The 27422-nt window shown below is 45.8% G+C and overlaps 2 protein-coding genes across 5 annotated transcripts in view; one reads left to right on the top strand and one right to left on the bottom strand.

Moving 5' to 3' along the window:
- GOLM1 (golgi membrane protein 1) overlaps nucleotides 1–22296 on the top strand; it is a 72941-nt gene extending 50645 nt beyond the window's left edge. For both annotated transcript variants that reach the window (XM_025360244.1, XM_025360245.1), the window contains exons 5-10: nucleotides 2635–2737; nucleotides 7819–7948; nucleotides 12038–12197; nucleotides 12903–13169; nucleotides 15106–15219; nucleotides 20580–22296. In XM_025360244.1, coding sequence (XP_025216029.1) covers nucleotides 2635–2737; nucleotides 7819–7948; nucleotides 12038–12197; nucleotides 12903–13169; nucleotides 15106–15219; nucleotides 20580–20656 — 851 coding nt within the window. In that variant the 3' untranslated portion in view covers nucleotides 20657–22296. The remainder of the gene's footprint in view (nucleotides 1–2634; nucleotides 2738–7818; nucleotides 7949–12037; nucleotides 12198–12902; nucleotides 13170–15105; nucleotides 15220–20579) is intronic.
- Nucleotides 19950–27422, bottom strand: part of NAA35 (N(alpha)-acetyltransferase 35, NatC auxiliary subunit) — a 92662-nt gene continuing 85189 nt past the window's right edge. For all 3 annotated transcript variants that reach the window (XM_025360243.1, XM_025360242.1, XM_025360241.1), the window contains exon 23: nucleotides 19950–26584. In XM_025360243.1, the coding sequence (XP_025216028.1) occupies nucleotides 26525–26584 (60 nt within the window). In that variant the 3' untranslated portion in view covers nucleotides 19950–26524. The remainder of the gene's footprint in view (nucleotides 26585–27422) is intronic.

Here is a 27422-nt window from a genome sequence, read left to right as displayed (position 1 = left end):
ATAGAGCCCTTGGAAATAATACCACATATCTACAGCCATCTGATCTTTGGCAAACCTGACAAAAACAGGAAATGGGGAAAGGATTCCCTATTTAATAAATGGTGCTGGGAAAACTGGCTAGCCATATGTAGAAAGCTGAAACTGGATCCCTTCCTTACATCTTATACAAAAATTAATTCAAGATGGATTAAAGACTTAAGTGTTAGACCTAAAGCCATAAAAACTCTAGAAGAAAACCTAGGCAATTCCATTCAAGACATAGGCATGGGGAAGGACTTCATGACTAAAACACCAAAAGCAATGGCAGCAAAAGCCAAAATAGGCAAATGGGATCTAATTAAACTAAAGAGCTTCTGCACAGCAAAAGAAACTACCATCAGAGTGAACAGGCAACCTGCAGAATGGGAGAAAATCTTTGCAATCTACCCAACTGACAAACGGCTAATACCCAGAACTTACAAAGAACTTAAACAAATTTAGAAGAAAAAAATCAAATAATCCCATCAAAAAGTGGGCAAAGGATTTGAAGTGTCTACTTCTCAAAAGAAGACATTTATGCAGCCAACAGACACATGAAAAAATGCTCATCATCGCTGGTCATCGGAAAAATGCAAATCAAAAGCACAATGAGATACCATTTCACAGCAGTTAGAATGGCGATCATTAAAAAGTCAGGAAACAACAGGTGCTGGAGAGGATGTGGAGAAATGGGAACGCTTTTATGCTGTTGGTGGAGTGTAAACTAGTTCAACCATTGTGGAAGACAATGCGGTGATTCTTCAAGGATCTAGAACTAGAAATACCATTTGACCCAGCGATCCCATTACTGGGTATATATCCAGAGGATTATAAATCATGCTACTGTAAAGACACATGCACACATATGTTTATTGTGGCACTAGTCACAATAGCAAAGACTTGGAATCAACCCAAATGTCCATCAATGATAGACTAGATTAAGAAAATGTGGCACATATACCCCATGGAATACTATGCAGCCATAAAAAGGGATGAGTTCACGTCCTTTGTAGGGACATGGATGAAGCTGGAAACCATCATTCTGAGCAAACGATCACAAGGACGGAAAACCAAATACTGCATATTCTCACTCATAGGTGGGAACTGAACAATGAGAACGCTTGGACACAGGGTGGGGAACATCACACACTGGGGTCTGTTGTGGGGTGGGGGGAGGGGGAGAGGGATGGCATTAAGAGAAATACCTGTTGTAAATGACGAGTTAATGGGTGCAGCACACCAGCATGGCACATGTATACATATGTAACCTGCACGTTGTGCCCATGTACCCTAGAATTTAAAGTAGAATTAAAAAAGAATAATAATAACTGGGTGCATGCATACAGATGGCATCAGGCCATCTGTATCATTTTTTGCCTGGCTTCTCTCCCTCAGCATAGTTATTTGCGATTGGCCCATGCCATTGTGATACAAGTCATTCATTTCTTTGACTGCTGAATTGTATTCTGTTGTCTCATGCTTAGTTGAATTGCGGAGTGTGTTCAGTTAGGCATACTGAAGTATTGTTTATATACAAGAACATTTACCCCTTGTGGGTACAGTTGGGTAAGTCCTAACAAAGTCTCGCGGATCACCACTGCAGTCAACACGGCACCTGCCCGCCACTCCAGGACCCCTCACCCATGCCGAAGTCACCAGTCCCCTCTCTCTCTGGGCCCAGCTCCCACCCAGCTGTTCTCTTCACCACAGCTTTGTCTCTTGACGGTATCACGTGCAGGCTTTTGGGATGAGTCCGTGTTGTGTGTGTCATAATTCACAGACTCCTTCTGTTTTATTTCACTTCATTTTCCACCTGAGACTGTTGTAGGTCTCGTGTTGTGAGGGCACACCTCCGGGATGCCTACATCTGTCCTGGCCTGTGTGTCCCGGCTGTGTCCGGGCCTGGCTGCTGCTCCTGTCCACTCTGGTATCCCCCTGGTGGCTGCCCTCCCCTCTGCCCCCGTTTCGGCCCTTTGCCCACTGGGATGAGCCCAGTCATCAGGGCAGCAGGGGTGGCGCTGATTAATTTCCTTAAAGCCGCTGTTTCCCTGATGAGAGCGTTGGGTGATTAAACGGGCACAGGGCCTTGGAGAGTGGCTTGGCTGTGAATAAATGACTGGAGGGAGGATGCTGGCGGGTAGCCTGGTGGCCGAGGGCAGGGTGTCAGCAGGAGTGGCTGCTTATCTGACCAAACATCAAAAATCGGTGTTTTACAGATGGAAGGATGAGTCGGCTGGGGATGAGGGCAGGGTGGAATGTGTGACCTTTGGGGACAGCTCGGGGCTTATGATGTCTACGAAAGAGACCAGGCACATAGAAGCTTCCGATATACGTTAAAGGCTAGTGGCCAAAAAGGAGATTTAACAGAGACGTTTGGAAAAGGATGAAGACGCAGGTTCTTCCGGGTTGCTGCTCTTCCAGAGCTCTCTCCACGGCTCGGGTGTAGTGACTCTGGGGAGGGGCTGTGTTTTCAGCTTTCTGTCCGTCCCCTCCTTTGTCCTGCTCTGTCCTTGCCGTTTATGGTCTGATGTGTGAGTCTGCCTCTGTCATATTTTGAATGAATGCATGACATTATTGTGCCAGTAACCTGTGCAATTCCTTGTCCCCTTGGTGTAGACCAGTTAAAGACCCTGCAGAGGAATTACGGCAGGCTGCAGCAGGATGTCCTCCAGTTTCAGAAGAACCAGACCAACCTGGAGAGGAAGTTCTCCTACGACCTGTAAGTGCACCTCAGAGTGCGTGCCACAGTGCAGGGTGCCCGCCACCGGGGGCAGGGGGTTAAGCTGAGGGTGGCGGATGGAGACGTAACCTATGATAGAGCATGCACCTTCTGCTCCATGCAGCACTGAGAAAGGCACGGGCCCCCGGGCCCCTCTCGGATTCATGTCCTACACAAACGCACAAGGAGGCCAGCTCTCAGCAGGAAACGAATTTCTCAGCATGCCTTAAAATGTAACTTAAAACCTCTGTCAGGCACAGGTGTACTGGTGAAGTCAACAACATAAAGCTTTAAAAATGTGTTTCACAGGTGCCCACGTGAGCTAAATCAGATTCGTGGACTAAAAGACATTTTGGCAAAATATTGGTATAGTAATAGTTTATTGCCTGGTGATCACGTTGTGGGCATTTTGTTTTTTTTAGACTTTTCAGTGATTTTCCAAATTTTTGCATTAAGTAGTGAGAATGGAGTACTTTTATAATCAAAGCCAAGCAATATTAAACTATTGAAAAGTGAGCTAAGCCCCATGGGAAGATAGTAAAAACCAGCTTACAGGTCACAGGATAAGGTTGTGTTTATTTTTTCCACTTTTTTCCTTCATAAAAACAATACAGCTAATGCGTAGGCAGTTTGGGATTCAGAGAGAACCAGCCACCCACAGCCCAGCCCTCATGACTGCCCTTTTCCCTTTGACTTAACTCTATCCAGTCCATGCCCAAGTTCACACGAATGTTTACTTAATTGCAGTCATCAAAAAAATTTAATCATTCTTTTACTTACTTGTATCATGTATATATGTGTGTGTGTGTATATGTGTATATATGTGTGTGTGTGTGTGTGTGTATATATATATATATTTTTTTTGAGATGGAGTCTCACTCTGTCCCCCAGGCTGGATGGAGTGCAGCAGTGCAATCTCAGCTCACTGCAACCTCCACCTCCCAGATTCAAGCAGTTCTTCTGCCTCAGCCTGCTGAGTAGCTGGGATTACAGGTGTCTGCCACAATACCCGGGGTTTCTACTAAAACCGTGTCATTGGTCAGGCTGGTTTCAAACTCCTGACCTCATGATCTGCCCGCCTCGGCTTCCCAAAGTGCTGGGATTACAGGTGTGAGCCACCGCACCCGGCCACAAAAATTTTATTTTTAAAAGCAAAATTAGGTAGATATACAATGATAAAAAGGGATTTTATTTAAGGATAAAAATATCCATTGCCATAATTTTTCTCCTAAATAATGACAACACATTAGCTATAGGATCTTTTTTTTTTTTTTTTTTTTTTTGTTTGGAGATGGAGTTTCGCTGCTCTGGTTTCCCAGGCTGGAGTGCAGTGGCGCGATCTTGCTTCACTGCAACCTCTGCCTCCTGGGTTCAAGTGATTCTCCTGCCCCAGTCTCCTGAGTAGCTGGGATTACAGGCACGCGCCACCACACCTGATTAATTTTGGTATTTTTAGTAGAGATGGGGTTTCACCATGTTGGCCAGGCTGGTCTCAAACGCCTAACCTCAAGTGATACATTCGCCTTGGCCTCTCAAAGTGCTGGGATTACAGGTGTGAGCTACTGCGCCCAGCCAGCCTCTTATTTTTTAATTTTTAAATTTAAAAAAGTATATTACTTGGATTATATTTAAAACATCCATATAGCTCCTGTCTTTTAAAAATTACTATTTTGGATTATTTCCTTCTAAAAGGCTCATCTGTAGTTTAGCCTGTTGCTGGGTGTGAATTGTCAAATTGCATTCTGAAAGGATTTGAGCCGTCTGCATGGTCACCAGCAACCTGGGAGAATCAGTTGTCTCACATTCATTGCGTTCTTGGGGATTTCCATGTTCCTCCAAAACACTGTCCACCTGCCGTAATATCTTCCTACTAACTTTATAACCATGTACAACTGAAAACATGAAGCCCCAAGTACATGTCTCTGTAGAGGACATGAGCAGCCAGTCAGTAGAAGGGAAATGTGATTGTCACTCGTGTGTGGAACCTTATTCAGCTATGCCAGTGGTTCTCATGTGGGAGAAGTCTTGTCCCAATAGGCCTTTGGCAATGTTTGGAGACATTTTCGTCTGTCACGGCTTACAAGGAGGCTGCTGCTGGCATCTAGTGGGTAGAAGCCAGGCACACTGCTAAACATCCTATAATCCACAAGACAGCTTCCCACAGTCACGTTTTATCTGACCTAAAACATATACAGTGCTAAGGCTGAGAAACCTTGAGTTAGGCTGATAATTAAAGAATTGCATTTAGACAGAAATGAAGTACCTCAGTCTTCTTATTCATCCTTAAAGACACCTTAATACAAATATTTCCCTCATATAGCTTGAAACATAAAAAGCCACAAATGGCCTCACTTGATAAATGTTGCCCCAGAAGGTTTTGACCTAGCTGGAAATCAGAGCCCAGTGACAAAGAAGGAATCTCTGCTCCCCATGTAGGAGAGCTTGGGCCCAGGCGATGGGTGGACACCTCTAAGCTGGGCTGGAGACACTTGTAGGATGCACTCCTTTTGCTCCTGGCAGGTTGATACCTAGATTGAAAGCTCTTTCTGGCTGCGTCTGTTTCACTACTTGTGCCCAAGGCCCTGTACCAGATATGCGATGCTTCCCAGGGATAATGTTCGTGGAGTGTTGGAAGCAAAAAAGAGCTAGCTATTCTTAACTTTCTTTGGTTTATAGGCCCTTTCAGAGAATCTGATACAAAGTACGAACACTTTGTCAGCAAACTTATAAATGGACACCTGCCTAAAGTGTGCAATTTGTGCAAATTCTTCGGGCCCTCCCTTAATTCTGCACTCCCTGCCTTAAAACATCCTGTCTGGTCTAATCCTTCTATAGAAGGCAGTGCCAAGAACACAAAAGCTGATGGAAAGGCCAGGTTTCCTGATGTACAAGGTAGTGTTCTTAGCGTTCTTTCTGTTTGAATCAGCCAGCACACATCCCACTTTTTACTCTCCTACACCTGTGGCAGGCATCGCTAAGCAATCACTGCTCTCCATCTGAAAATAGCCTTGCGTTCTTTCTCCCTGAAACACCTGGAGTCAGCACATGAGATGAACCACTCGCCATTTCATCTCCCTGCTATGAGGAGACAGTTTCCAATGTTGATACTGGAATGTAAAGTAATACAGTGATGGTCGGTGCCCTGGGTGATGGAATCACCTGCCCCGATAGATCCTTGTAGTGAACACATTCCATCAGTGGTACTCTGGCCATCAGTTGCCCCAGTTAGAATAATCACTAGTGGCCAAGTCCTGTATTGCTCTCCAATTTAGCTCCAGTTAGTGCTGCAATATTTGCCAGTTACATGTAAGAAAAAGCCAACCTGAGTCTTCAGGAAGAAACGCTGTCACAATCTGCATGACCTTTGTCTCAGAATTGAGGATGGAGGTAGCTGGAACGTGGAAAGCTGCACTTCTGGCTCTCAAGCTGGAACGTGGAAAGCTGCACTTCATCTGCAAGGCTGGGAGATAAAGGCTCTTTGTACCTGATTTTAGCGGGGCTGGGAGCTGGGGCAACCAGTACTTCCCCTTTGCAGGTTTAAAGGTTCAGGGATAGCAAATGACCTGCTCATTCAGTTCTACAGTATACAGACAGCTTTTTGTTCGCTCTGTTTCGGCTCCTGTGCACTAGTCTACCACCTGTGGCTTGTATGTTTGTGAGCATTGTATTTAAATGAAATTTTCACCTGATCTCTCAGCTGTCCCAGGTCAGGAACTCTGCACTGCATTATTTCCGCAGCACCTGGTACTCTTCTCTGTGTGTGGTACATTGTGACCCCATGGTGCTTTGCACTGAAGGGTATATTCCAAGAGTCAGAGGTTGAGTGTGGTCCTCACTCACATTTGGCTCTGAAATGCCTGCAACTCAGAAAAGGCGAGCTGTGTGGTGGAGAGAGCACGACAGGAAAGTGCCCTGGAGTCTGGCTTCGGTTTCCGCCTGTCTCTGACCCTGGTCCGTGCCAGACAACCGTGTCACCCCTTAGCATTCTTATTTACAAAATGAGTGGGTAATTCTCCTAATTACTTCATAGCTCTGGCACTTGTCGAAATACTCTTCAAATAAATTCCAGGCAGAAAGCTGAAGCAACGCAACAACAATTCAGCTGAGTGTCCTCCAGTTCAAGTTTTGATACTACCCACTTAGCACAGACCCCCGGGTTAAGGGGCTCCACCCCACACACCTGCTCCCACTTCAGATGCCAGCCACAAGTCCCACATGTCCCCCAGCCCCCCTCACTTCTGCCTGGCTGGCCACAGCTTTAGGATTACCCACCACCCCCTCAGGTTTGATCATTTGCCAGAATGACTGTCACGGAATTCAGGAAAGCTGTTTTGACTTTTACACAACAGCCCAGTGGTAGAGTCCTAAGGTGAGGGCTGGTGCCATGGAGGGGACAGGAGCGGCCGCCCCATGGAGTCAGCCATTCCCATCCAGTGCATCATGATATTCCCCAGCCCGAAAGCTCCCTAAGCCTTGTGGTCTGGAGTTTGTCTGAGTCTTTTATATAGCATGATTCATAAAACTGTCAGCCACGGGGTTGACCTCAATCTCCAGTCCTTCTCCCCACCCCGGAGGAGGTGGAGCTGAAAGTTCCAACTTCCCAGTCATGTGGCGGGTTCTTCTGGCAGTCAGCCTCCGTCCTGAAACTCTCTGACGCCCATCCTTCCCCACTCCCAAGACCCCTCATTAGTATAAACTCAAGTCTGGTCCAGAGGGGCTGGTTGTGACGAGCCAGATACCCCCTCAGGAACTTCCAAGGGTTTTAAGAGCTCTGTGGCAGTAGCCAGGGACGAAGACCAAAACATATATGTACTTTTTTATTCTACAGATTCTGTTAAAAAAATTTTTTTTCCTAATCAGTAAAGTTCACTGCTTTAGAACAATGGGATGATTATTTTTAGTGTGTTTCTTTTGGTGGTTTAATCGTTGAACGCACACATTTGCCCTGTCTTAAGCGCGCTCTTCAGATGAAGCGCCTGACGCCGGAAGACGGTCTGTGTCTCTTATGGAAGTGGATGTCACCGTCCAGCAGAGACACAGCCACAGACATCAGGCCCTTCCTTTGCTTTCTCTCACCAAAGGAGCCAGTGCATCAGTCAGATGAAGGAGGTGAAGGAACAGTGTGAGGAGCGAATAGAAGAGGTCACCAAAAAGGGGAACGAAGCTGTAGCTTCCAGAGACCTGAGTGAAAACAACGACCAGAGACAGCAGGTAACTGGGGAATTTTTGCCAAGAGTTTCTAGAAGGTACCCCTATCTTGAAGCATTTTGTTTCTTTTATGTGCTGCCTGGCTTTCTCTAGACTCTGCCCTCCCTTGTGGGCTTGGCTCCCTGAGATACAACAAAGCAGAACCTGGTCCTGGGATGACTGGACCCTAACCAAGGGTGCTGGCCTCCAGTCCCACTTCCCAGGCTCAGGGCTTTACGGGAATTATCGTATTTACAGCTCGCAGCCAGCCTGGGAGACAGTTGCTGTTTTCCTGATTTGAGGACCCCAGGCCCACGGAAGGGGTGAAGTTCTGTGGCAGCATCACACCACCTGGTCAGTGGTAGAGCCCATCGAGGCCTCAGGTCTGGCCGGCTCCATGTCTCGTGCTCTCATTCCGCCTCCCGTGCAGAGCACAGTCCACGAAGCTGCTGCTCGAAGCCTTCTGGGTGATCTTTGGTTGGTTTTTAAAAAACTATAGCAGCTTTATTAAGATATAATTTGCATTCCCTATGATTCATAGAAAATTTACAATTCATGGGTTCTGGGTGTATTCACAAAATTATGCAGCCATCACCACAGTCAATTTCAGAACATTTTTATTGGCACAAAAGAAACTGTATCTCTTAGTTCCCTCTTCATTTACCTTCAGTCTCCACAGCCCTAGACAGCCAACTGCTAATTTACTTTGTGTCTCTTGATTTGCCTCATCTGGACAATTTCCTGTCAATAGAATCATATATGTGTGGCCTTTTGTGTCTGGCTTTTTTTTGAGAGGGCATCTCGTTCTGTTGCCCAGGCTGGAGTGCAGTGGCGTGATCTCGGCTCACTGCAACCTCCGCCTCCCAGGTTCAAGCGATTCTCCTGCCTCAGCCTCCCGAGTAGCTGGGGTTACAGGCACCCACCACCAGGCCTGGCTAACGTTTGTATTTTTAGTAGAGATGGGGTTTCGTCATGTTGGCTAGGCTGGTCTCGAACGCCTGACCTCAAGTGATCCGCCCACCTCAGCCTCCTAAAGTGGTGGGATTACAGGTGTGAGCCACTGCGCCTGGCCTGTCTGGCTGCTTTGACTGAGTATAAATGCTTCAGGGCTCATCAGGGTTGCAGCATGCATCAGTACTGCATTCCCTTCAGTGGCTGATTAATCCATCCTGTGGATGGACCACATGTGGTTTATTCATCATCAGTTGATGGGCATTTGGAGTGTTTCCACATTTTGGCTATTATGAATAATGCCGTATGAACATGAAGCTTTTGTGTGGTCATATGTTTTCGTATCTCTTGGATATTACCTAGGAGTAGAGCTGCTGGGTTATATGATAATCTATATTTAACCTATTGAGAAACTCCCAGACTTCTTCCAAAGTGGCCATACCATTTTCCACTCCCACCAGCAGTTTATGAGGGCTCCAGTTTCTTCACATCCTTGCCAACTCTTGATACTACCTTTTTCATGATACCCTTCCTAGCAGGTGTGGAGTGGTAGCTTATTGTTGTTTGGGTTTGCATTTCCCTAATAACTATGATATCCCTAATGATACTGAGCATCTTTTCACGTGCTTCACTGGCCATTTGTATATCTTCTTTGGAGAAATGTCTATTCAGGTCCTTTGCTCATTTTTTAATTGAGTTATTTTTGAGTTGTAAGTTTTTAGAATCTATTTTACTAAAGATATAATGGACATATGATTTGCAAGTCTTTTTTTTTTTTCAGTTCTGTGGGGTTTTTCACTTTCTTGCTGGTGTTTAGTTGAAGCACAAAAGTTCTTAATTTTGACAAAATCCATTGTATTTGTTTTTTCTTTTGTTGTGTGTTCTTGGTGTTGTATCTGGGAACACTTTGACCCAAGATCTTGAAGATTTCCTGTTGCATTTTTTTCTCAGAGTTTTATCATTCTTAGTTCTTACATCTAGGCCTATGATTCATTTTCAGTTAATTTAATTCTTGCATATGGTGTGAGGTAGAGCTCCCGCTTCATTCTTGTGTGTGTGTGGATATCAAGTTGTCTCAGTATCACTTGTTGAAAGAAAGACTGCTTTTCCCCCACTGAATTGTCTTGGCACCTTTGTCAAAAATCAGTGTGCTGTAAGTATGAGGGTTTTCAGTGAGCCTGAGTCCCTTGGCTGTGTATGTCCCCTATGCTGCTTAGTACCCACTCCCTACCCCAGTGGGACAGAGTGGCTAGAATGCGCTGGAGTTGAGTAGCTTCCTTCTCCCATGTGGAAGTCTAGAGCTTACTGGGGTTGGGTGTTTCATTTCCCCAGGTCAGTTAGGCTCTGATAATATCCCAGCAGGGGCTCTGGGTAATACACTCCTCCTGAGGGCCAGCCTGGTTAAGGAGAACAGAGCTCTGTGGCCTGTTTCAGAGTGGTTCCTTTCCCCGGCCACCTGCTGGAAGCACAAGCCAGTTTTTCTCTGATATTTACTGAGAGCCTGGTTGAGCTCCTAGGGGTAAAACTTGTAAGTATGGGAGCCCTTTACGACTGGGGCAGCTTTTTTACTTTTTTCTTTCTTTCTTTCTTTTTGAGTTGGAGTTTCGCTCTTGTTGCCCAGGCTGGAGTGCAGTGGCGCAATCTTGGCTCACTGCAACCTCTGCCTCCCGGGTTCAAGCAATTCTCCTGCCTCAGTCTCCTGAGTAGCTGGGACTACAGGCATGCACTGCCACACCTGACTAATTTTGTATTTTTAGTAGATCTCGGGTTTCTCCATGTTGGTCAGGCTGGTCTCGAACTCCTGACCTCAGGGGATCAGCCCATCTCAGCCTCCCAAAGTACTGGAATTACAGGCATGAGCCACCACACCCAGCTGGGGCAGGTTTTTAACTCTCAGACTCATCCACACTGAGCCTCAAACAGTTCATACATGACAGGTCAGGCTCTCCCACCCCAACACCAGTTCCCTCGGTGACGTCTGCCCGAGCCTGTCCTGGTGAGCCGGGACTCACCGTATTGGACCCTGTCTCCAGGCTTGAGGACAGTGATTTACACTCTGTGCTCACCTCTCCTATGGATCCAAGAAGAGCTGGTAACTTTTCAGTCTGTTTAGCTTTTTACTTGTTGTTAGGACTGAGTGGTAACTTGTAAGATTCTCACGTGAGGAACTGAAAACTCAAAGTCTTACGTTCCTCCTCAGCACTGCTGGAGCTGTTTCCCCTAAGTTTTGGTATGCTGTGTTTTTGTTCTGTGTCAAAGCATTTTCTTTTTTTTTGAGACAGAGTCTCGCTCTGTCGCCCAGGCTGGAGCACAAGTGCCATGATCTCTGCTCACTGCAGCCTCCGCCTCCCGGGTTCAAGCGATGTTCCTGCCTCAGCCTCCCAAGTAGCTGGAATTGCAGGCGCCCGCCATGACGCCCAGCTAATTTTTGTATTTTTAGTAGAGATGGGGTTTCACCATGTTAGCCAGGCTGGTCTCAAACTTCTGACCTCTGGTGATCCGCCTGCCTCAGCCTCCCAGAGTGCTGGGATTGCAGGCGTGAGCCACCGCGCCTGGCTGGCCAAACATTTTCTAATTTGCCTTGTGGTTTATTGTTGGACTCACTGGTGATTTAGGAGTGTGTGGTTTAATTTCCAAATATTTGCAAATGTCACAAGTTTCATTCTGTTTTGATTTATAATCCATTCCATTGCTATTAGATAATTCACTTTGTGTGATTTTAGTTATTTAAGTGTATGGAGGCTTGCTTTGTGGCCTGCCATTTGTTCATCCCGGAAAATATTCCGTGTGTACCTGAGATGCAGGTGCATTTTCCCTTGCTGGGCTGAGGGTTCTGGAGATGTTCGTTCTGTCAAGGGGCATTTGTGTTGTTCATGTCTTCTTTTTTGTTGATCTTCCGCCTAGGTATTTTATGATTCTATAAATGCTTCCCCTCAGCAGAATCTCTGCCCAGTTTTATTCCGTCTTGACAGTACTTTCTGGGAGACCTTGACTCAACCTCTTGTCTTCTGATGTACGCCACGTGACCAGGGCGTGACCAGAGTAGACTGTGGCGTTTCTCGGGGTCTTGGTCGGAAGGATGTGGTGGGATTGGCGGGATTCTTGTACGGCTTCTGCTCACAGAGCCCTGCCCTGGCTTTCTGTCCTGTGCTTCTGCTTCAGCTTCAAGCCCTCAGCGAGCCTCAGCCCAGGCAGCAGGCAGCAGGCCTGCCACGTGCAGAGGTGCCACAAGGGAAAGGAAACGTGCCCGGTAACAGCAAGTTCCAGACTCCAGCCCCCGGTTCCGAAGTGGTTTTGGATTCGAAGAGACAAGTTGAGAAAGGTAAGCAGAGCCCAGCAGTTGCCCTGTCCCCTGCTCTCCAGAGCCCCGTCAGAGGCAGCGGTCCCAGCGAGCTGCTGAGCAGTCAGTGAACCCAGCAGCGGGCAGCCAGGAGCGGGTGTGTCTCTCTGGGCACCTGGAATTGCGGCACTGGGGCTTCTTGTGTGTCTGACTGATGTGTCCTCCTCTAAACGAAGTGCCTTGTCCTTTGGCAGCTGTGTAGAGAAAGGCCCAGGCTGCACCTTTATGCAGGACATGGGTGGGCTTGTGGGACTCGGGGGAGGAGGCTGAGCCCCAGACACTGGGAACCAGGAGGCTGCTGTCCATGGGCAAGCCCCGGGTGAGCCTGCCTGCCCTGGCTCCCAAGTGCTTGTCTCCAGCGGACAAGACGATCAGGTCACTCAGCAGGACACCCTCTTCCCTTTGTACCTTGTCAAGATAATTGAGTCCAGCTTTTGGTTTTTTTTTTTGGTAAGCTACTTTTCCCTTCGTCGCGGTTCTGACGATGAGCCGCAGGCACAGAGAGGCCTGCAGTCGGTGGCTGAGATCACAAAAGGAGCTACCTGGTTGTTCTCCTGTGTGCAGCCCACCCCACCCCCATTCCTTGGGAAGGTTCTGGGAATTGAGTGGAATGAGGTTTTTCTTTTTTTTTTTTTTTTTAAAAATCAAATGCTGGTGAGGTCACAGCTAACTGTGTTCTGTGCACAGAGGAAATCAATGAGATCCAGGTGGTGAGTGAGGAGGAGCCTCAGAGGGACAGGCTGGGGCTGCCACAGGAGCCAGGCCGGGAGCAGGTGGTGGAAGACAGACCTGTGGATGGAAGAGGCTTCGGGGGAGCCAGAGAACTGGGCCAGACCCCACAGGTGCCAGCTGCCCTGTCAGTGAGTCAGGAAAATCCGGAGATGGAGGGCCCCAAGCGAGACCAGCTCGTCATCCCCGATGGACAGGAGGAGGAGCAGGAAGCTGCCAGGGAAGGTGGGTGTGAAGCTTCGGGGGCCGCCGTGGACTCCCTTCCACCAGACACCCAGCCACCTCCATCTCCTTCCCAGCACCGACGGAGCACCCTGAATTTGACCAAACACAGTCCACAATTTGCCAGTTCCTTTTCGTTTGAAGGTTTCTTAGTCGTTTTCAAGAGGGAGGCGGGAAGGAAGAGCAGCACATGCTCCAGAACTCGAGGTTCTAGACGCAGGGTCGGCGGGGAGTCGCGGGGACCCTGTGGGTGGGCGGCCTGGAGGTGGGTGCTTAGCATCCAGGGGACGCCTCCTCCTGGCAGGCCGGCCACATGGCCCATCTTTGCATCTCCACTGTCGTGCAGTGTCTGGTGCCATTTAGACAATCAGTGCCTAGTGAGTGAATGACCGAAGGAAGGAAGGAGTATTGGGTAGATGAAGGTTCATGCGCATGTGAACATTGAGCAAACTTGACATGGGAATCCTTTTTGGTTTGGCTGACTTTTTTCTTTTTAAAGAAATAAAGGGTAGGAATCAGAGATCAAGCGACTATTCCGGGATGTTATTTCAGTCCCTTCAGATGTGGAAATGTCCTTCCCACCTGAGCCAGGAACACTTCTGAGGATATGACACCTGCGCTCTGGGGTGGACCAGTCACACAAGTTGGAGAATACACTGATTTGCAGAAGTTACCCTGATTCCATTTCAATCTACTTTTCACTTCATTGTCTTTCTGAAGAACGTGTCCTCCCAAGTTCCAGTTAAAGAAGTGCATGTTGTCAGCCTCCCGCTAAGTATCCCTGCTGGGTCGCTGTGTTCCGTGCCCACGCAGCACGGAGACGCTCATGGTGTGTGAGGCAGGGAGATCCCACCGGCTGGCTGAGCCTGTGGCGCCGCAGCGTCAGACCCCTCAGCGGCTGGTCACGAAGTGTAACAAAAGGTGGGCCTGAGATGCCACAGTGCCTGTAGGAGGCACTGCTTCTAGACGCAGGGGTGGTGACCTCACTTGAAGAAACACGCAGGCCTGTGCAGTTTCCACCCCAGGCAGTGAGCCAGAGAAATAGGCTAGAGCTGCTTTTCCAGGTGTGCACTTTTAAAAAAGATTTTGTTTGGCCGGGCGCGGTGCCTCACTCCTGTAATCCCAGCACTTTGGGAGGCTGAGGTGGGCAGGTCACGAGGTCAGGAGATCGAGACCATCCTGGCCAACATGGTGAAACCCCATCTCTACTAAAACTAAAAAATGAGCTGGATGTGGCAGCACATGCCTGCAATCCCAGCCACTCAGGAGGCTGAGGCAGGAGAATCACTTGAACCCGGGAGGCAGAGCTTGCAGTGAGCCCAGCTTGCGCTAGTGCGCTCCTTGCTGGGCGACAGAGCCAGACTCCATCTCAAAAAAAAAAAAAAAAAAAAAAAGATTCTGTTTACCCGCCTGCATACACATATAAAATATGTAAGTTAAACCCTTTGAGTAGGTCTCTTGAAAGCCTTTTGTCCTCATCTTCTCTGGCTGCTGCCCCTCCAGGGGTGAGTAGAGTAGTGGGTTCTCGCGCTGTAAGTATGAGGGACGGTTTCTCCTGTGGCTCACGGCGGCAGCTCCATTTCCTCTCTCCATTCTAAGGAGATGCTGTCATTAACTATAGATACCCGTTCCTTCCCAAAACAGTGGCACTTTCTTTTACCTTGAGATTTGAGTTGTTCGCTAGTTTCTCCGTGTTCAGCCTAGAATGCACCCTTTTATTCAGGGCCACGCTGTCTCTAGATTCGGAGTTCAAGTGGAGTACACATGATGCACGTGTTTGTCCCGGAACCCAGCCCATGCGTCCCTACCATTTCCAGAGAGGCAGCCGACAGACCTGATTGTGAGCAAGTATGGCTAACACCCAGCACCTGTGCTCTGATACTCCTGTGACATCAAGACAGAAATGATGTAGCTTATGTTTTATGTGCTAATTTTACAGGGAGAAACCAGCAGAAACTGAGAGGAGAAGATGACTACAACATGGATGAAAATGAGGCGGAATCTGAGACAGACAAGCAGGCAGCCCTGGCAGGGAATGACAGAAACATAGATGGTAAGAATGGGGCCTGGGTCGGTGGCAGGCTCAACTTTCATTTCCCCTTTCTGGTCCTTCGCTGTGATTATCCAGTGAATCCCCAACATTATATTGTAATTAATGGGTCATTGCAAAGAGACCGTCTCTTCTTTGGGAGCCTTTGAAACCAGGGGCAGTGGAGGGAGGTGAGGGTGGAGAAGCCTAAGTTGATGAAAACCACTCGGAAAGCCTGCATCGTTTCTAGAAACATTCAGTGTGGCTCAAGTCTTTAAGTAGGATGATTTTTCAGTGACTTTTAGGGATTTGCAAACAAAATGGCTAGGTCACTACTTAATCAGTCTGCCTCCCAGATGAAACCCCCCGGGATGTGCATAGAGCTTCCAGGCAATTATGAGAGCTGCCCTTTGCAGTGTTATTTTGAATTTTTGAAGAGTCCAGGCCAGTATCTTGTAGAATATATCGAACTCTGGCCTTGTCTGTCTGCTTGTGATGGATTCAGGCTGATGAATTCTTGCTTCTCCCCAGGAGGCATAACAGCAGGTGGTCCTGCTGGTGGTTGGTTGATCCCTTAGCTAACGTGCCCACGAGGTCTCAGAAGGGCATTTTCCTTTTGCTATTAGTACATCATCTAGAAGAGGAGGCTTTGAACTTGTGTGGCTTTACCATCCATTGAGGAACACTGCCCAAGCGGTGACATTTTACATGCTGCCACCCCAGCACATTTAGTACTTGACATTGTGTAAGGAACCCCTCTCCCTCCTCCCACACACTTGCTTGTTTGGTATCACTATGGACTTTCTTAAAATACATTTTCCTGGGTCAGGTGCGGTGGCTCACGCCTGTAATCCCAGCACTTTGGGAGGCCAAGGCAGGCAGATCATGGGGTCAGGAGATCGAGACCATCCTGACTAACACGGTGAAACCCCATCTCTACTAAAAATCCAAAAACTAGCCGGGCGTGGTGGTGCGTGCCTGTTGTCCCAGCTACTCGGGAGGCTGAGGGAGGAGAATCACTTGAACCCAGGAGGCGGAGGTTGCAGTGAGCCGAGATCGTGTCACTGCACTCCAGCCTGGGCAGTAAGAGTGAAACTCCGTCTCAACAAGAGAACCCAAGCCATGTGACTGGTTTCCCACAACCTGGATACTGCTGATTGTAGAGTCATGGGGCAGTTAAGCGAGTTCTCCTGGCCTCTTTTCTGTAGAGTGGCAGCTAGACCCAGAGGCTTGATGAGACTCAGGTCCAGACTCAAGCCCTTGGTAAGATAAGTGGTGGTGTGTTCTTTCATCGGGAGGCACGTCATTTCTGGCTTCTTTTTTTTTTGAGTTGGAGTCTCGCTTCATTGCCCAGGCTGAAGTGCAGTGGTGCAATCTTGGCTAACTGCAACCTGGTGTCTTTCTTTTTGTGATACCAGTTGATAGTCAATGCCTGTATCAATTCATTTTTATGTCATTTGTTAACTGGAATGTTCTTAGAAATAGACACTTCGGCTGGGCGTAGTGGCACACGCCTGTAACCCAGCACTTTGGGAGGCCAAGGAGGGCGGATCACCTGAGGTTAGGAGTTCAAGACCAACCTAACATGGTGAAACCCCGTCTCTACTAAATATAAGAAAATTAGCTGGGTGTGGTGGCGCATGCCTGTAATCCCAGCTACTTGGGAGGCTGAGGAAGGAGAATTGCTTGAACTCAGGAGGCGGAGGATGCAGTGAGCTGAGATTGTGCCATTGCACTCCAGCCTGGGCAACAAGAGTGAAACTCCGCCTCAAAAAGAAAAAAAAAAAAAGACACTTCAGTGGTATTGTTTGTTTAAGGTAGACAGGATAAATGCTTGATGTTTTTCACTTCAGTGGTATTGTTTGTATAAGGTAGATATTAGGATAAATGCTTGATTTTTTTCCTTTTTATTTAACAGTTTTCATGACTGAATTATTTTCCCGTCTTCCTCTGAGTGTGACTACTTTTAAAATATCATCGTAAACTTCAGAATTCAGCAGAAATCCTCAGGGCAGCAGGAGTAGTTGTAACAACTACTTCACTTCAGTTTTGGCCTTGCTGATCTTGCCAGTGTCTTGTCTTGTCTTTTTCTCAGACCGAGTCTTGCTTTGTTGCCCAGGCTGGAGTGCAGTGGCATGATCTCGGCTCACTGCAACCTCTGCCTCCTGGGTTCAAGCGATGCTCCTGCTTCAGCCTCCCAAGCAGCTGGGACTAGAGGTGCGCGCCACCATATTCAGCTACTTTTTGTATTTTTAGTAGAGACAGGGTTTCACCGTATTGGCCAGGATGGTCTCGATCTCCTGACCTCGTGATCTTCCTGCCTTGGCCTCCCAAAGTGCTGGGATTACAAGCGTGAGCCACCACGTCTGGCTAACAATGCCTTCTTTTATTACCATTTGGCCAATGCATTATTCATTTAATGTTTTAATACTTACTTTTTTTTACCTTTTCATTTTGAAATAATCTAGATTTTTTTAAAAAGCAAAAAATTTCTGTATACCCTTCACCCAGATTCACCAGTTGTTAACATCTTATATAACCATAGTAAAATTACCAAAATAAGGAAATTAATGCTGATACAATGCTATTATCTGTAGACTTCATTCAGATTTAGTGAGTGTCCAATTCATACCTTGTTTCTGGTTCAGGATGATACACTGCATTTATTGTCAGACCTCTGTAGTGTTCTTTATTGTGGAGCAGTTTCTGTCTTTCTCATTTGTGGTGTGGGTCTGTTTTGCAGGATAGGGGCCCAGTTATTTGGTGGAAAGTCCCTCAATCTGTGCTTGTCTGATTCTTCAACAGTGTCCCCCTAAAAATTATCTTTTATATTTATCCAGGATGTCAGTTGTTTCAATTGGCAGAGTTTGGAATTTTTAGAATGCAAGTCCTAATTTGAATTTTCAGCTGTCTTCATTTAGGCAATTTTTTAAAAAGGCAAATGGCAGAATACACTAGCAGCCAGACTTTGAAGCAAATACAAAGTCTCCTTCTGTTCTTTGTCATTGACTCCACTCATGTGTGTTCTTGAGCATGTTTCACGGTCTGGTCACTGTCTTACCTCTATTCTAACAACATTTTTTTTTTTTTTTTTTTTTTTGAGAGGGAGTCTTGCTGTTTTTGCCGAGGCTGGAGTGCAGTGGCATGATCTTGGCTCACTGCAGCCTCCACCTCCCAGGTTTAAATGATCTTCCTGCCTCAGCCTCCCGAGTAGCTGGGAGCTGGGATTATAGGCTCGTGCCCAGCTAATTTTGTATTTTTAGTATTTTTAGTAGAGACAGGGTTTCACCATGTTGGCCAGGCTGGTCTCGAACTCCTGACCTCAGGTGATCCGCCTGCCTCAGCCTTCCAAAGTGCTGGGATTGCAGGTGTGAGCCACTGCGCCTGGCTCTGAAACCTTTTAAATTGGGCCTAGTGTCCTACTAAATGCTTGACTTTGCGGTGAAGCCTTTTTGGATCTCTCATTTCCTACACTCACATCGTCCTAAGGACTTGACCTTGTGCAAGGTTTGAAACAAAGTAGGTAAGGTAAAGAAGATGAGTGCCTTGGTAGCTCTCTGAAGAAGCTGAAGAAATGTCAACATCAGCTTCAACATTATTTTAAGATTGTCATTGAAATAGTGAGACCTTACTTGCTCCAGGGAAATTGGAAGAAAAAAGCATTAGCTCCAGCTTTATTAGAGCCTTTAACAGATACCATTAATTTAATAAGGCAGTTATTTAAATGAATAGTCATTAAACTACCATTTAATGTGCCATAGTTATAAATCAAGACCGTGGTTTTAGGTTTTATTTGTGATGTTCCTTTTTATGTTTTCTGTGTGTGAAAGGATAGAGTAAGACCAGATGGTAGAAGCTACACAGACATCAGCTCTGTAAAGGGAGAGCTTTGGAGTCACAAGAGCTGTCTGAAGCTGCGGACGGCTCTCAGGAGGCAGCGTGTGCCGTTGGAAGTGCAGTAGCAAGGGAATCACGCTGCACAGGAGCGTGGTGATTGTATTAAAATGTCACGAGTGCACTCGATACTGTCCATTTCCTATGGCACATGGGGCAGTATGTCACTGATACAAACAAGTATGGAATCTTTAGGTGCTTCAGCTTTGTTTCATGGCACATTGTTGGCCATCCATTTGGACCCTTTGAAAGGGGAGGAGTTCCAGCTGGGCGCAGTGGCTCACGCTTGTAATCCCAGCACTTTGGGAGGCCAAGGCGGGCGGATCACGAGGTCAGGGAATCGAGACCATTCTGGGTAACACAGTGAAAACCTGTCTCTACTGAAAATACGATGACAACAAATAATTAGCCGGGCGTGGTGGCGGGCGCCTGTAGTCCGAGCTACGCGGGAGGCAGAGGCAGGAGAATGGCGTGAACCCGGGAGGCAGAGCTTGCAGTGAGCCGAGATCATACCACTGCACTCCAGCCCGGGTGACAGAGCGAGACTCTGTCTCAAAAAAGAAAAAGGGAGGCGTTCCCTTACGCTCTCACAGGGCATGCAGTGGGGGTGTGACTCACTTCTTCAGTGCCCCACAGCTCAAACCCCTAGGGTGAGCACGCGGACGGGCAGGTCGTGGGGAGGATGGATTCCCACCTCACAGCAGCATCTAGGGTTGTGTGTTTACAGCTCCTGGAGCCCCAGTGGGTGTGTGCGCTCCTTCAGCTTAGCTCAAGTAGACCCTCTGTCTTATCGGAAGGACAGAGGGCTTTCTGTATCCTGGGTTCTTGCCCTAGTGTACTGAAAAAATCAGATCATGTGGGCCTGGAGAATGGATGCAAGATTTATTGAGTGGTAGAAGCAGCTCTCAGCAGATGGATGGGGAGCCAGAAGGGGGATGGTGTGGGAAGGTGGTCTTCCCCTGGAGTCGGGCTGCTCAGCAGCCGGGATCTCCTCTTACTGTCCTTGGCCAGATTTCCCTCGGCGTCCGAATCGTTCTGCCGTCAGTGGCCTGCCGGCATCTTTCGGTGTGTTCTGCCAGTGTGTTCTTCTCGATGTCCAGTTGCCTGTGTGTGTGTGCCCGCTGGGGTCTCAGGGTTTTTATGGGCACAGAATGGGGGGGCATGGCAGGCCGGAGTGGTCTTGGATAATGCAGCATTTGAGCATGAAGACAGGAGTGCTTGTTCTCATGTAGGTCCATGGACACAGGCCTGAGGGTGGAGCCCTTGCCAGACACCCTGCCCTTCTCTACCCAGCACTTCCCTGCCCTCCTCCCGTATCACCTTTGCCATCTTGTCCTTGACAAGGAATGCACCTCCCAATTACAGTATTGTTGTGGGAGATACAGTCCTCTTTATGACAGTTTCTAGAAATTGATAAAATGGGACCTGCTTAGGGCTGGTATCTCAAAATGTTTAATACTAGATTACGTGTATTTTTTTTTCCTTTTTAGTTTTTAATGTTGAAGATCAGAAAAGAGACACCATAAATTTACTTGATCAGCATGAAATGCGGAATCATACAGTCTGAATTGAACTGGAATCACATTTCACATCAGGACTGAAGAGATGAGTATAAATGTTCATGAGGGACTGAATACTGAAAACTGTGAAATGTACTGAATAAAATGTACATCTAAAAATGATTATTGTGAAATTTTAGTATGTACTGTGTGTAGGAAAAGATTGGTCTTTTAAAGAGTTTTTTGGGGGTACTTTTGAAGTGTCTAATAAGATGTCACAATTTTTGATAATAGGTATTTCATGAGAAGTTCAACACCAAAAATGGAACATAGTTCTTCAAGTGTTGGCGACAGTGGGGCTTCCTGATTCTGGAATATAACTTTGTGTAAATTAATAGCCACCTATAGGAAGAGTCCATCTGCTGTGAAGGAGAGACAGAGAACTCTGGGTTCCCTCTGTTGTCCTCCTTTCCACGTGCTGTGCCATGTGTTGGTGCCAGCCTGTTATCTGTTCTGACTGACTGGCTTATGCTCTTGTGCAGTCACTTCTGATTCTGACAATCAATGGCCTAGAACACTGACTGTTAACACAAATGTCACTAGCAAACTAGCAACAGCTTTAAATACAAAGCTGTTTTGTGTGAGAATTTTTAAAAAGGCTACCTGTATAATAACCCTTGTCATTTTTAATGTGCAAAACGCTATTAAGTGGCTTACAATTTGAACATTTGTGGTCTGTATTTACTTTGCTTCCTGTGTGTGGGCAAAGCAACACCTTCCCTAAATATATATTACCAAGAAAAGTAAGGAGATTAGGCTTTTGACAAAACAGGCCAAAAGGGGGCTGACCTAGAGCAGAGCACAGTGAGAGGCAAGGCATGAGAGGCGAGTTTGTTGTGGACAGATCTGTGCCTACTTTATTACTGGAGTAAAAGAAAACAAAGTTCACTGATGTTGAAGGATATATACAGTGTTAGAAATTGGGACTGTTTAGAAAAACAGGAATACAATGGTTGTTTTTGTCATAGTGTACACAATTTAGCTTGTAGTAAATGACTCACAAAACTGATTTTAAAATCAAGTTAATTTTGAAAATTACTATTTAATCCTAATTCACAATAACAATGGCATTAAGGTTTGACTTGAGTTGGTTCTTAGTATTATTTATGGTAAATAGGCTCTTACCACTTGCAAATAACTGGCCACACCATTAATGACTGACTTCCCAGCAAGGCTCTCTAAGGGATGAGTGAGAGGATCCACAGGATTTGAGATGCTGAGGCCCAAGAGATCTTTTGATCCAACCCTCTTATTTTCAGAGGGGCAAATGGGGCCTAGAAGTTACGGAGCATCTAGCTGGTGTGCTGGCACCCCGGGCCTCACACAGACTCCCAAGTAGCTGGGACTACAAGCACACAGTCACTGAAGCAGGCCCTGTTTGCAATTCATGCTGCCACCTCCAACTTAAACATCTTCATGTCTGATGTCCTTTTACCTTGTTGCTAAGGTTAAACTTTCCCACCCAGAAAAGGCAACTTAGATAAACTCTTAGAGTACTTTCATACTCTAAGTCCTCTTCCAGCCTCACTTTGAGTCCTTCTTGGGGTTGATAGAAATTTTCTCTTGCCTTCTCAATAAAGTCTCTATTCATCTCATGTTTAATTTGTCTGCATACAACTGCTGAGAAATAAAATATTCTGTTCAACTTTTAAAACGTGTCACAGCTCTGTTTTTTGCTTTTCCCCTTCATCCTCTGTTAGATCCTTAAAGAATCCACCCTCAAACTGGACTAAGGACGTCGGTTTGCCTTAAACCTTCTGTGGAATGAGATGAACTGTCAGTACAACATCTTCAACCCACAGGGCCCCAAAAGCCTGTGTGCTTGGCATGTGTGCAGTCTGCACGCTTTCTCCAGGCTGCCCTAGGGATCACGGCGGATTCAGCCAACAATGGAGAGGGCTGTGGGCTGTTCCAACAAAATAGAACAGTCACCTGTGCTGACACGCATCTGTAGTTCTAGCGTCCCAAGTGGCTGGAACTACAGATGCGTGTCACCATGCCGGCTAATTTTTTGTATTTTTAGTAGAAACGGGGTTTCACTGTTAGCCAGGCTGGTCTCAATCTCCTGACCTCATGATCAGTTTAGAGACTCAACAGAGCTGTTGCATAGTAACTTCATGTTGAGTCTCCAAAATTTGATACTAAAGGCTTGGGGGTCTCAGGGAGGCAACGTGGCTGCAGCCTGAGGGGCTGAACGGAGAGGGCAGAAACGAAGTAGGAGAAGTGGAAGGGGCCAAACTGGCATTCTGGGTAAAGACTAGGTCATTCATTAGAGAACAGTGGACTTTGAGTTGTCAAGTGACCACGCTTGCATTTTATGATCTTTTAAGATCATACCAGCCACTCCACGAATACAGAGAGTGGGGCAAGTATGAATATGGGGAAGTCAGTTCTTCAAGCCCAGTTGAGTCACTGTCTCTTTCCACACCGCACGGTCTATACCTCAACTGACTTTCCAGCTTCTGCCCCACCGCTTCAAGAAAGAGCTCGCCCCAGTCACCAGCAATCTTTACTTGCCAAGTTCAATGGGCTCTTTTCAGTCCTTCTCTTAATGGCCTTTGAGCAGCATGTGGCCCTGCATTCTACTTATTTTCCTGATAAGTCTCCTCTGCAAGCTTTTTCCAGTGCCCAGAGCACAGCCAAAGAGGAACAAGGGAAACCACCACCTCCCCTAAACTTTTCCAAACGGTGCGCTTTGACTATTTAAGGCAGTATACTGTCAAGAGTCTTGTGCAAACAAAACGGTGGAGCAGGCACGCTTGTCAAACAGTGGCCTGGTATGACTTTGAGGTACTCTTCCCTGCAGCCTGTCCCACCACCTCACTGGCCTCTCCATTCCCTGGCCCTCCGAAGTCTGTTCCTTGGGACCGAGATCTCAAGGCCCTTATTCTAGGAGCCCCCTGAGCAACGGCAACCCCCAGAAAATTACAGTGACTGTAGTTACTTAGTCCTCAGTTCATCTCCACCCCAGATGGCACTTCCCAGTTCGAGATCAACCTACCTTCCATCTTCAAGATGTCCCAAAAATATCTCAAGGTCTAAAGCAATCTTTATCCCAAACCTGGTCTACCTTGCGTAGATAACTAAGCAAGTGGCACCACCACCGTCCAGTTGCCAAAGCCAAGAAATTTCTGAAAAATCATCCTTGATTTTGGCAGAAACTCTGATTTACCATGTCCCGTTAGCTGTTAGTTCTGAAAACTTTTGATTTCATCCACTTTCTTCCACCTGCTCTGCCACTACCTTTGTTAAGACCAACGTTTTCTCTCACATGACTGGATTCCCTGCCTCCCTTTTGAACCGGTCTCAGGCAAGCAGATTTGATTTGATCCCATCATGTCCCTGCATAAAAGCCTTCAGTAGTATCTACCAACATCAGAATAAAGTCCAAAATCTTTAACCTGGCCTCCCAGGTTTTTGGGTATCGGCTTCTCCTTGTCTCTCAAGTTCATCTCTGCCATCCTTTTCCTGCTCTGTACTTCAGCCAGGCTGCCACCCTCTCCCCTCCAGCCTGTGCACATTCTGTCTGGGACCCTTTTCCCAGCAATGCCTCCTGAATCAATGTGATGGGGATTTGTCGCCTAAAGTTTCATATGGGGCAGTTCTCCTACCCAGCATATGGCATATTCCTCACTGCATTTTCAATACCTGTTGCTTTTCTGCATTCGTTGTAAGATTATAAAAGCTCTATGAGAGAAGACTGTCTTATTCTAGTTTTTTCAGTAAGTACCCTGAATGGCAGATTACTTTAAAAATTATAAAATGGCAAATTTGTTTTTATAGTTAGAAACCTGCTGTTTAAAAACAAAAACTAGCCAAGCAGGCATGTGCCTCTAATCCCAGCTACTCTGGGGGCTGAGGCAGGAGGGCTGCTTGAGCCCACAAGTTTGGGTCAGTTTGGGCAACACAGTGAAACCTCATCTCTAAACAAACTAAAAACCAAAAATTAAACCTACTTAAAGGAAACCACACGATTCTGTAACATACACTGATAAATCGAACACTAATCAATCTTTTTTTAGTTGATAATAGGTTAATAGGAAAACTTTTACTTAGGAAGACCTACTTCAAAATAACCTAGATGCTCAGCTATACCAGGAGACCAGCAGACTCAATCAGACATAGTGGCTAAAAAATGCCAGAGCACCCTCTTAATTAAAAGTGATCCCATCATCTAGCAGGGCCTTTGTTGCATTACTCTATATTCCTTTTTTTGCTTTTAAGGGGGACATAATTTTTATACTTTATATCTTGGCCACTGGGAAAGAAGAAGAATTTCTCAGCTTTCTAACTTGCTTCAGGCTCTCTTCTTGGTTGTTTGCCAAATGTCCATGCTCATTCCGGTTTCCTCTTTGCTTTTTCTTTTAATTCCTTGTTTCTTGTCTTGCCTATTTCCTACCATTCCTTTGCCTTTTTTCATTTAAAGCATTCAGTAATTACCAGCCAGAAACAATGTTTTCATTCTCAACAAAGTAACTAAATCAGTAACAGGTATACTCTTCATCTCTCCATAATTCAAGTTTCTATTGTACAGGCTACTTAAAAAAACACACACACACATTTTTAAAAAGATTTTTGGGTTCTGAAATTTCAGGATGCCTAATGGCTGTTCTTGAATAACACAAGTATTACCACTCTTGGAAAGGAAACCCAGGAGAGCTCATTCGCTGCAAAGAAGGGCAACAGGAACACCCTTAGCAAGTTCAGTCAGATTAGCTGCTTTAAAATACTGCCAGGCAAGTTTCACTATCATGTTTTTATGAAAGATATAAAATCGGAGTTAAGATATTTGAAGCTGAGAACCTTTTTAACCACAGACCAAATATAAAACTGTCACTAGTCTTAGGCTAAGCCATCAAAGCCAATTTACATCACAGAGTGGCTCATTTTGCTAAGAGTATTGCCTGCTACAGAGGACAAAAAGGAAGGCCCAAAAGGCCTAGACAGCTGCCATCGCGAACATCAGAGCGGAGACAGGACAAGCGGGAAAGGAAGGGGAGGGCCTCTGGCAGCAGGCACTTGGAAGCACAGGGGGATGTAGTCAGTTTTTCAAAGCCAGAGGATACTTAACAGACACCCATTTGAAAATGTTTCATGGGTTAAACTGAATTATGAAGTAAACAAAAAGGAGTACACCACATTTAAACCTAGACCTAAATTTTAATCTATATACATTTCTATCTGCCTCCTTTTTGAATAATGTCACCAGCAAACATAATGTATAATCTTTTAAAAGTGCCAAAAGTAACAGGCAAAGGATTTTTTTTTACACATCTGTATTCTTAGATATATAATTTGTGATGTCATGACACATAAAAATCACAATTTTCATGTAATTTAGTTTCTATCTCAGAAGTCCTCCCAAAAATCTCTTCTAAATGTATTTTACCAAAATCTCATACAAGTGTTTAATTAACCCCTTGATTTGAAACTTCTTTTGGATAACGTTTTAGAGCTACTCAAATGTTAAAGAGCATACACCTTCTTCAGTTCTTAACATGGACAAAGAGCTACTGTTTCTCATCTCCAGCAGTGCATTTTTTTTTTTGTCAAGAAATTTATTAACCTTTATAAACACTATTTTCACTCAATCATTCATAAAAAATGATTTGTGATTAAATCTGTAATAAAACCATATAACGTTCATCAATGCATTCAATAAGACCAGTTTCTTCCATGAAACATAATAAACCACTTTAAAACAGCAGTTTTCATTCACGTCATATAAGGCTGTCAAACTAAAAGTGTTCCTTACAATGAGTTGTTATCCAAGAAATCCATCCCACTTCCCGTGATGTGGAGCCTGGTGGTGTGCCCTCCAAGAGTGGGGCCTGAAAGAAGACTCTGCCCCTTTACGGCCACCTTCCCAGTCTCTCTCAAACAAGTTTCACAACAGGAAAATATTTATGAGCAGAGAAATCAAATTCAGGAGGGACCTGTTAAAGAAAACCCAGAAAGCCAATTAATGTATCTACAAATATTCAGATGGTACACAAAACAAAGACTATTTTTATTTTAGAGTTTCTTGTGTTCTTAGAAACAAGGCAGCACAAAATAGATTTTAAAAACTAGGTTAATGGCAAAAAAGATAGGATATGGAAGAAAAACTGATTAATTTGTTTTTGAGTTTTATGAAGATCATAAGAAAACAGGCTGACCAGCTGTTTTCTATCTTCAGAAAACAGTTAAAAAAGATAAATAGTCAAAAATTATAGAAAAGGCATTCAGTTAGATCAGGGGTCAGCATACTTTTTAGTTCCAGGGTAACTGACAGAACTAAGCAATGAGATGAGAGAGTCAGTCAGTAGGAAACCAGGGCAGGAGAGGAGGAAGGCAGATCACAGGAAACAATGGAAGAAAACAAGGTGCACAGCACACACAGGCAAATGCCTCCACGGCTGGCCTCTCCACAGCGCAGAATCTGTGCTCAGAAATACTGACGTGGCATAGATGATACAACATTACCAAAAAAAAGCTTACAGACTCCTCTTCTGAGCCATTACAAAGAAGTCTTTCATTATTAAAGCACTCACTTTCCCAAAGGCAGATGACATTTAAATACCTCGTACTTCTCCCATAAAATTTTCTTTACATAAATTTTCTTTTTTTACCCCAAGTTATTCAGTAATTTACACAGCAAGGAGATGGAAAACATATGAGCAGACTTTAGAAATTTTAACCCAACAAAATATACATCTCAAGGCAAAATGGCAAGCTCTAAGTTTTTGCTGCTGAACTAAACTTTTTAGAATGATTTTTGTTCAGTGGTTTAAT

This window comes from Theropithecus gelada, chromosome 15, assembly GCF_003255815.1.
Source record: "Theropithecus gelada isolate Dixy chromosome 15, Tgel_1.0, whole genome shotgun sequence".
In the NCBI taxonomy this organism is placed as follows: domain Eukaryota; kingdom Metazoa; phylum Chordata; class Mammalia; order Primates; family Cercopithecidae; genus Theropithecus; species Theropithecus gelada.
This window is presented reverse-complemented; position numbering and strand designations above follow the sequence as displayed.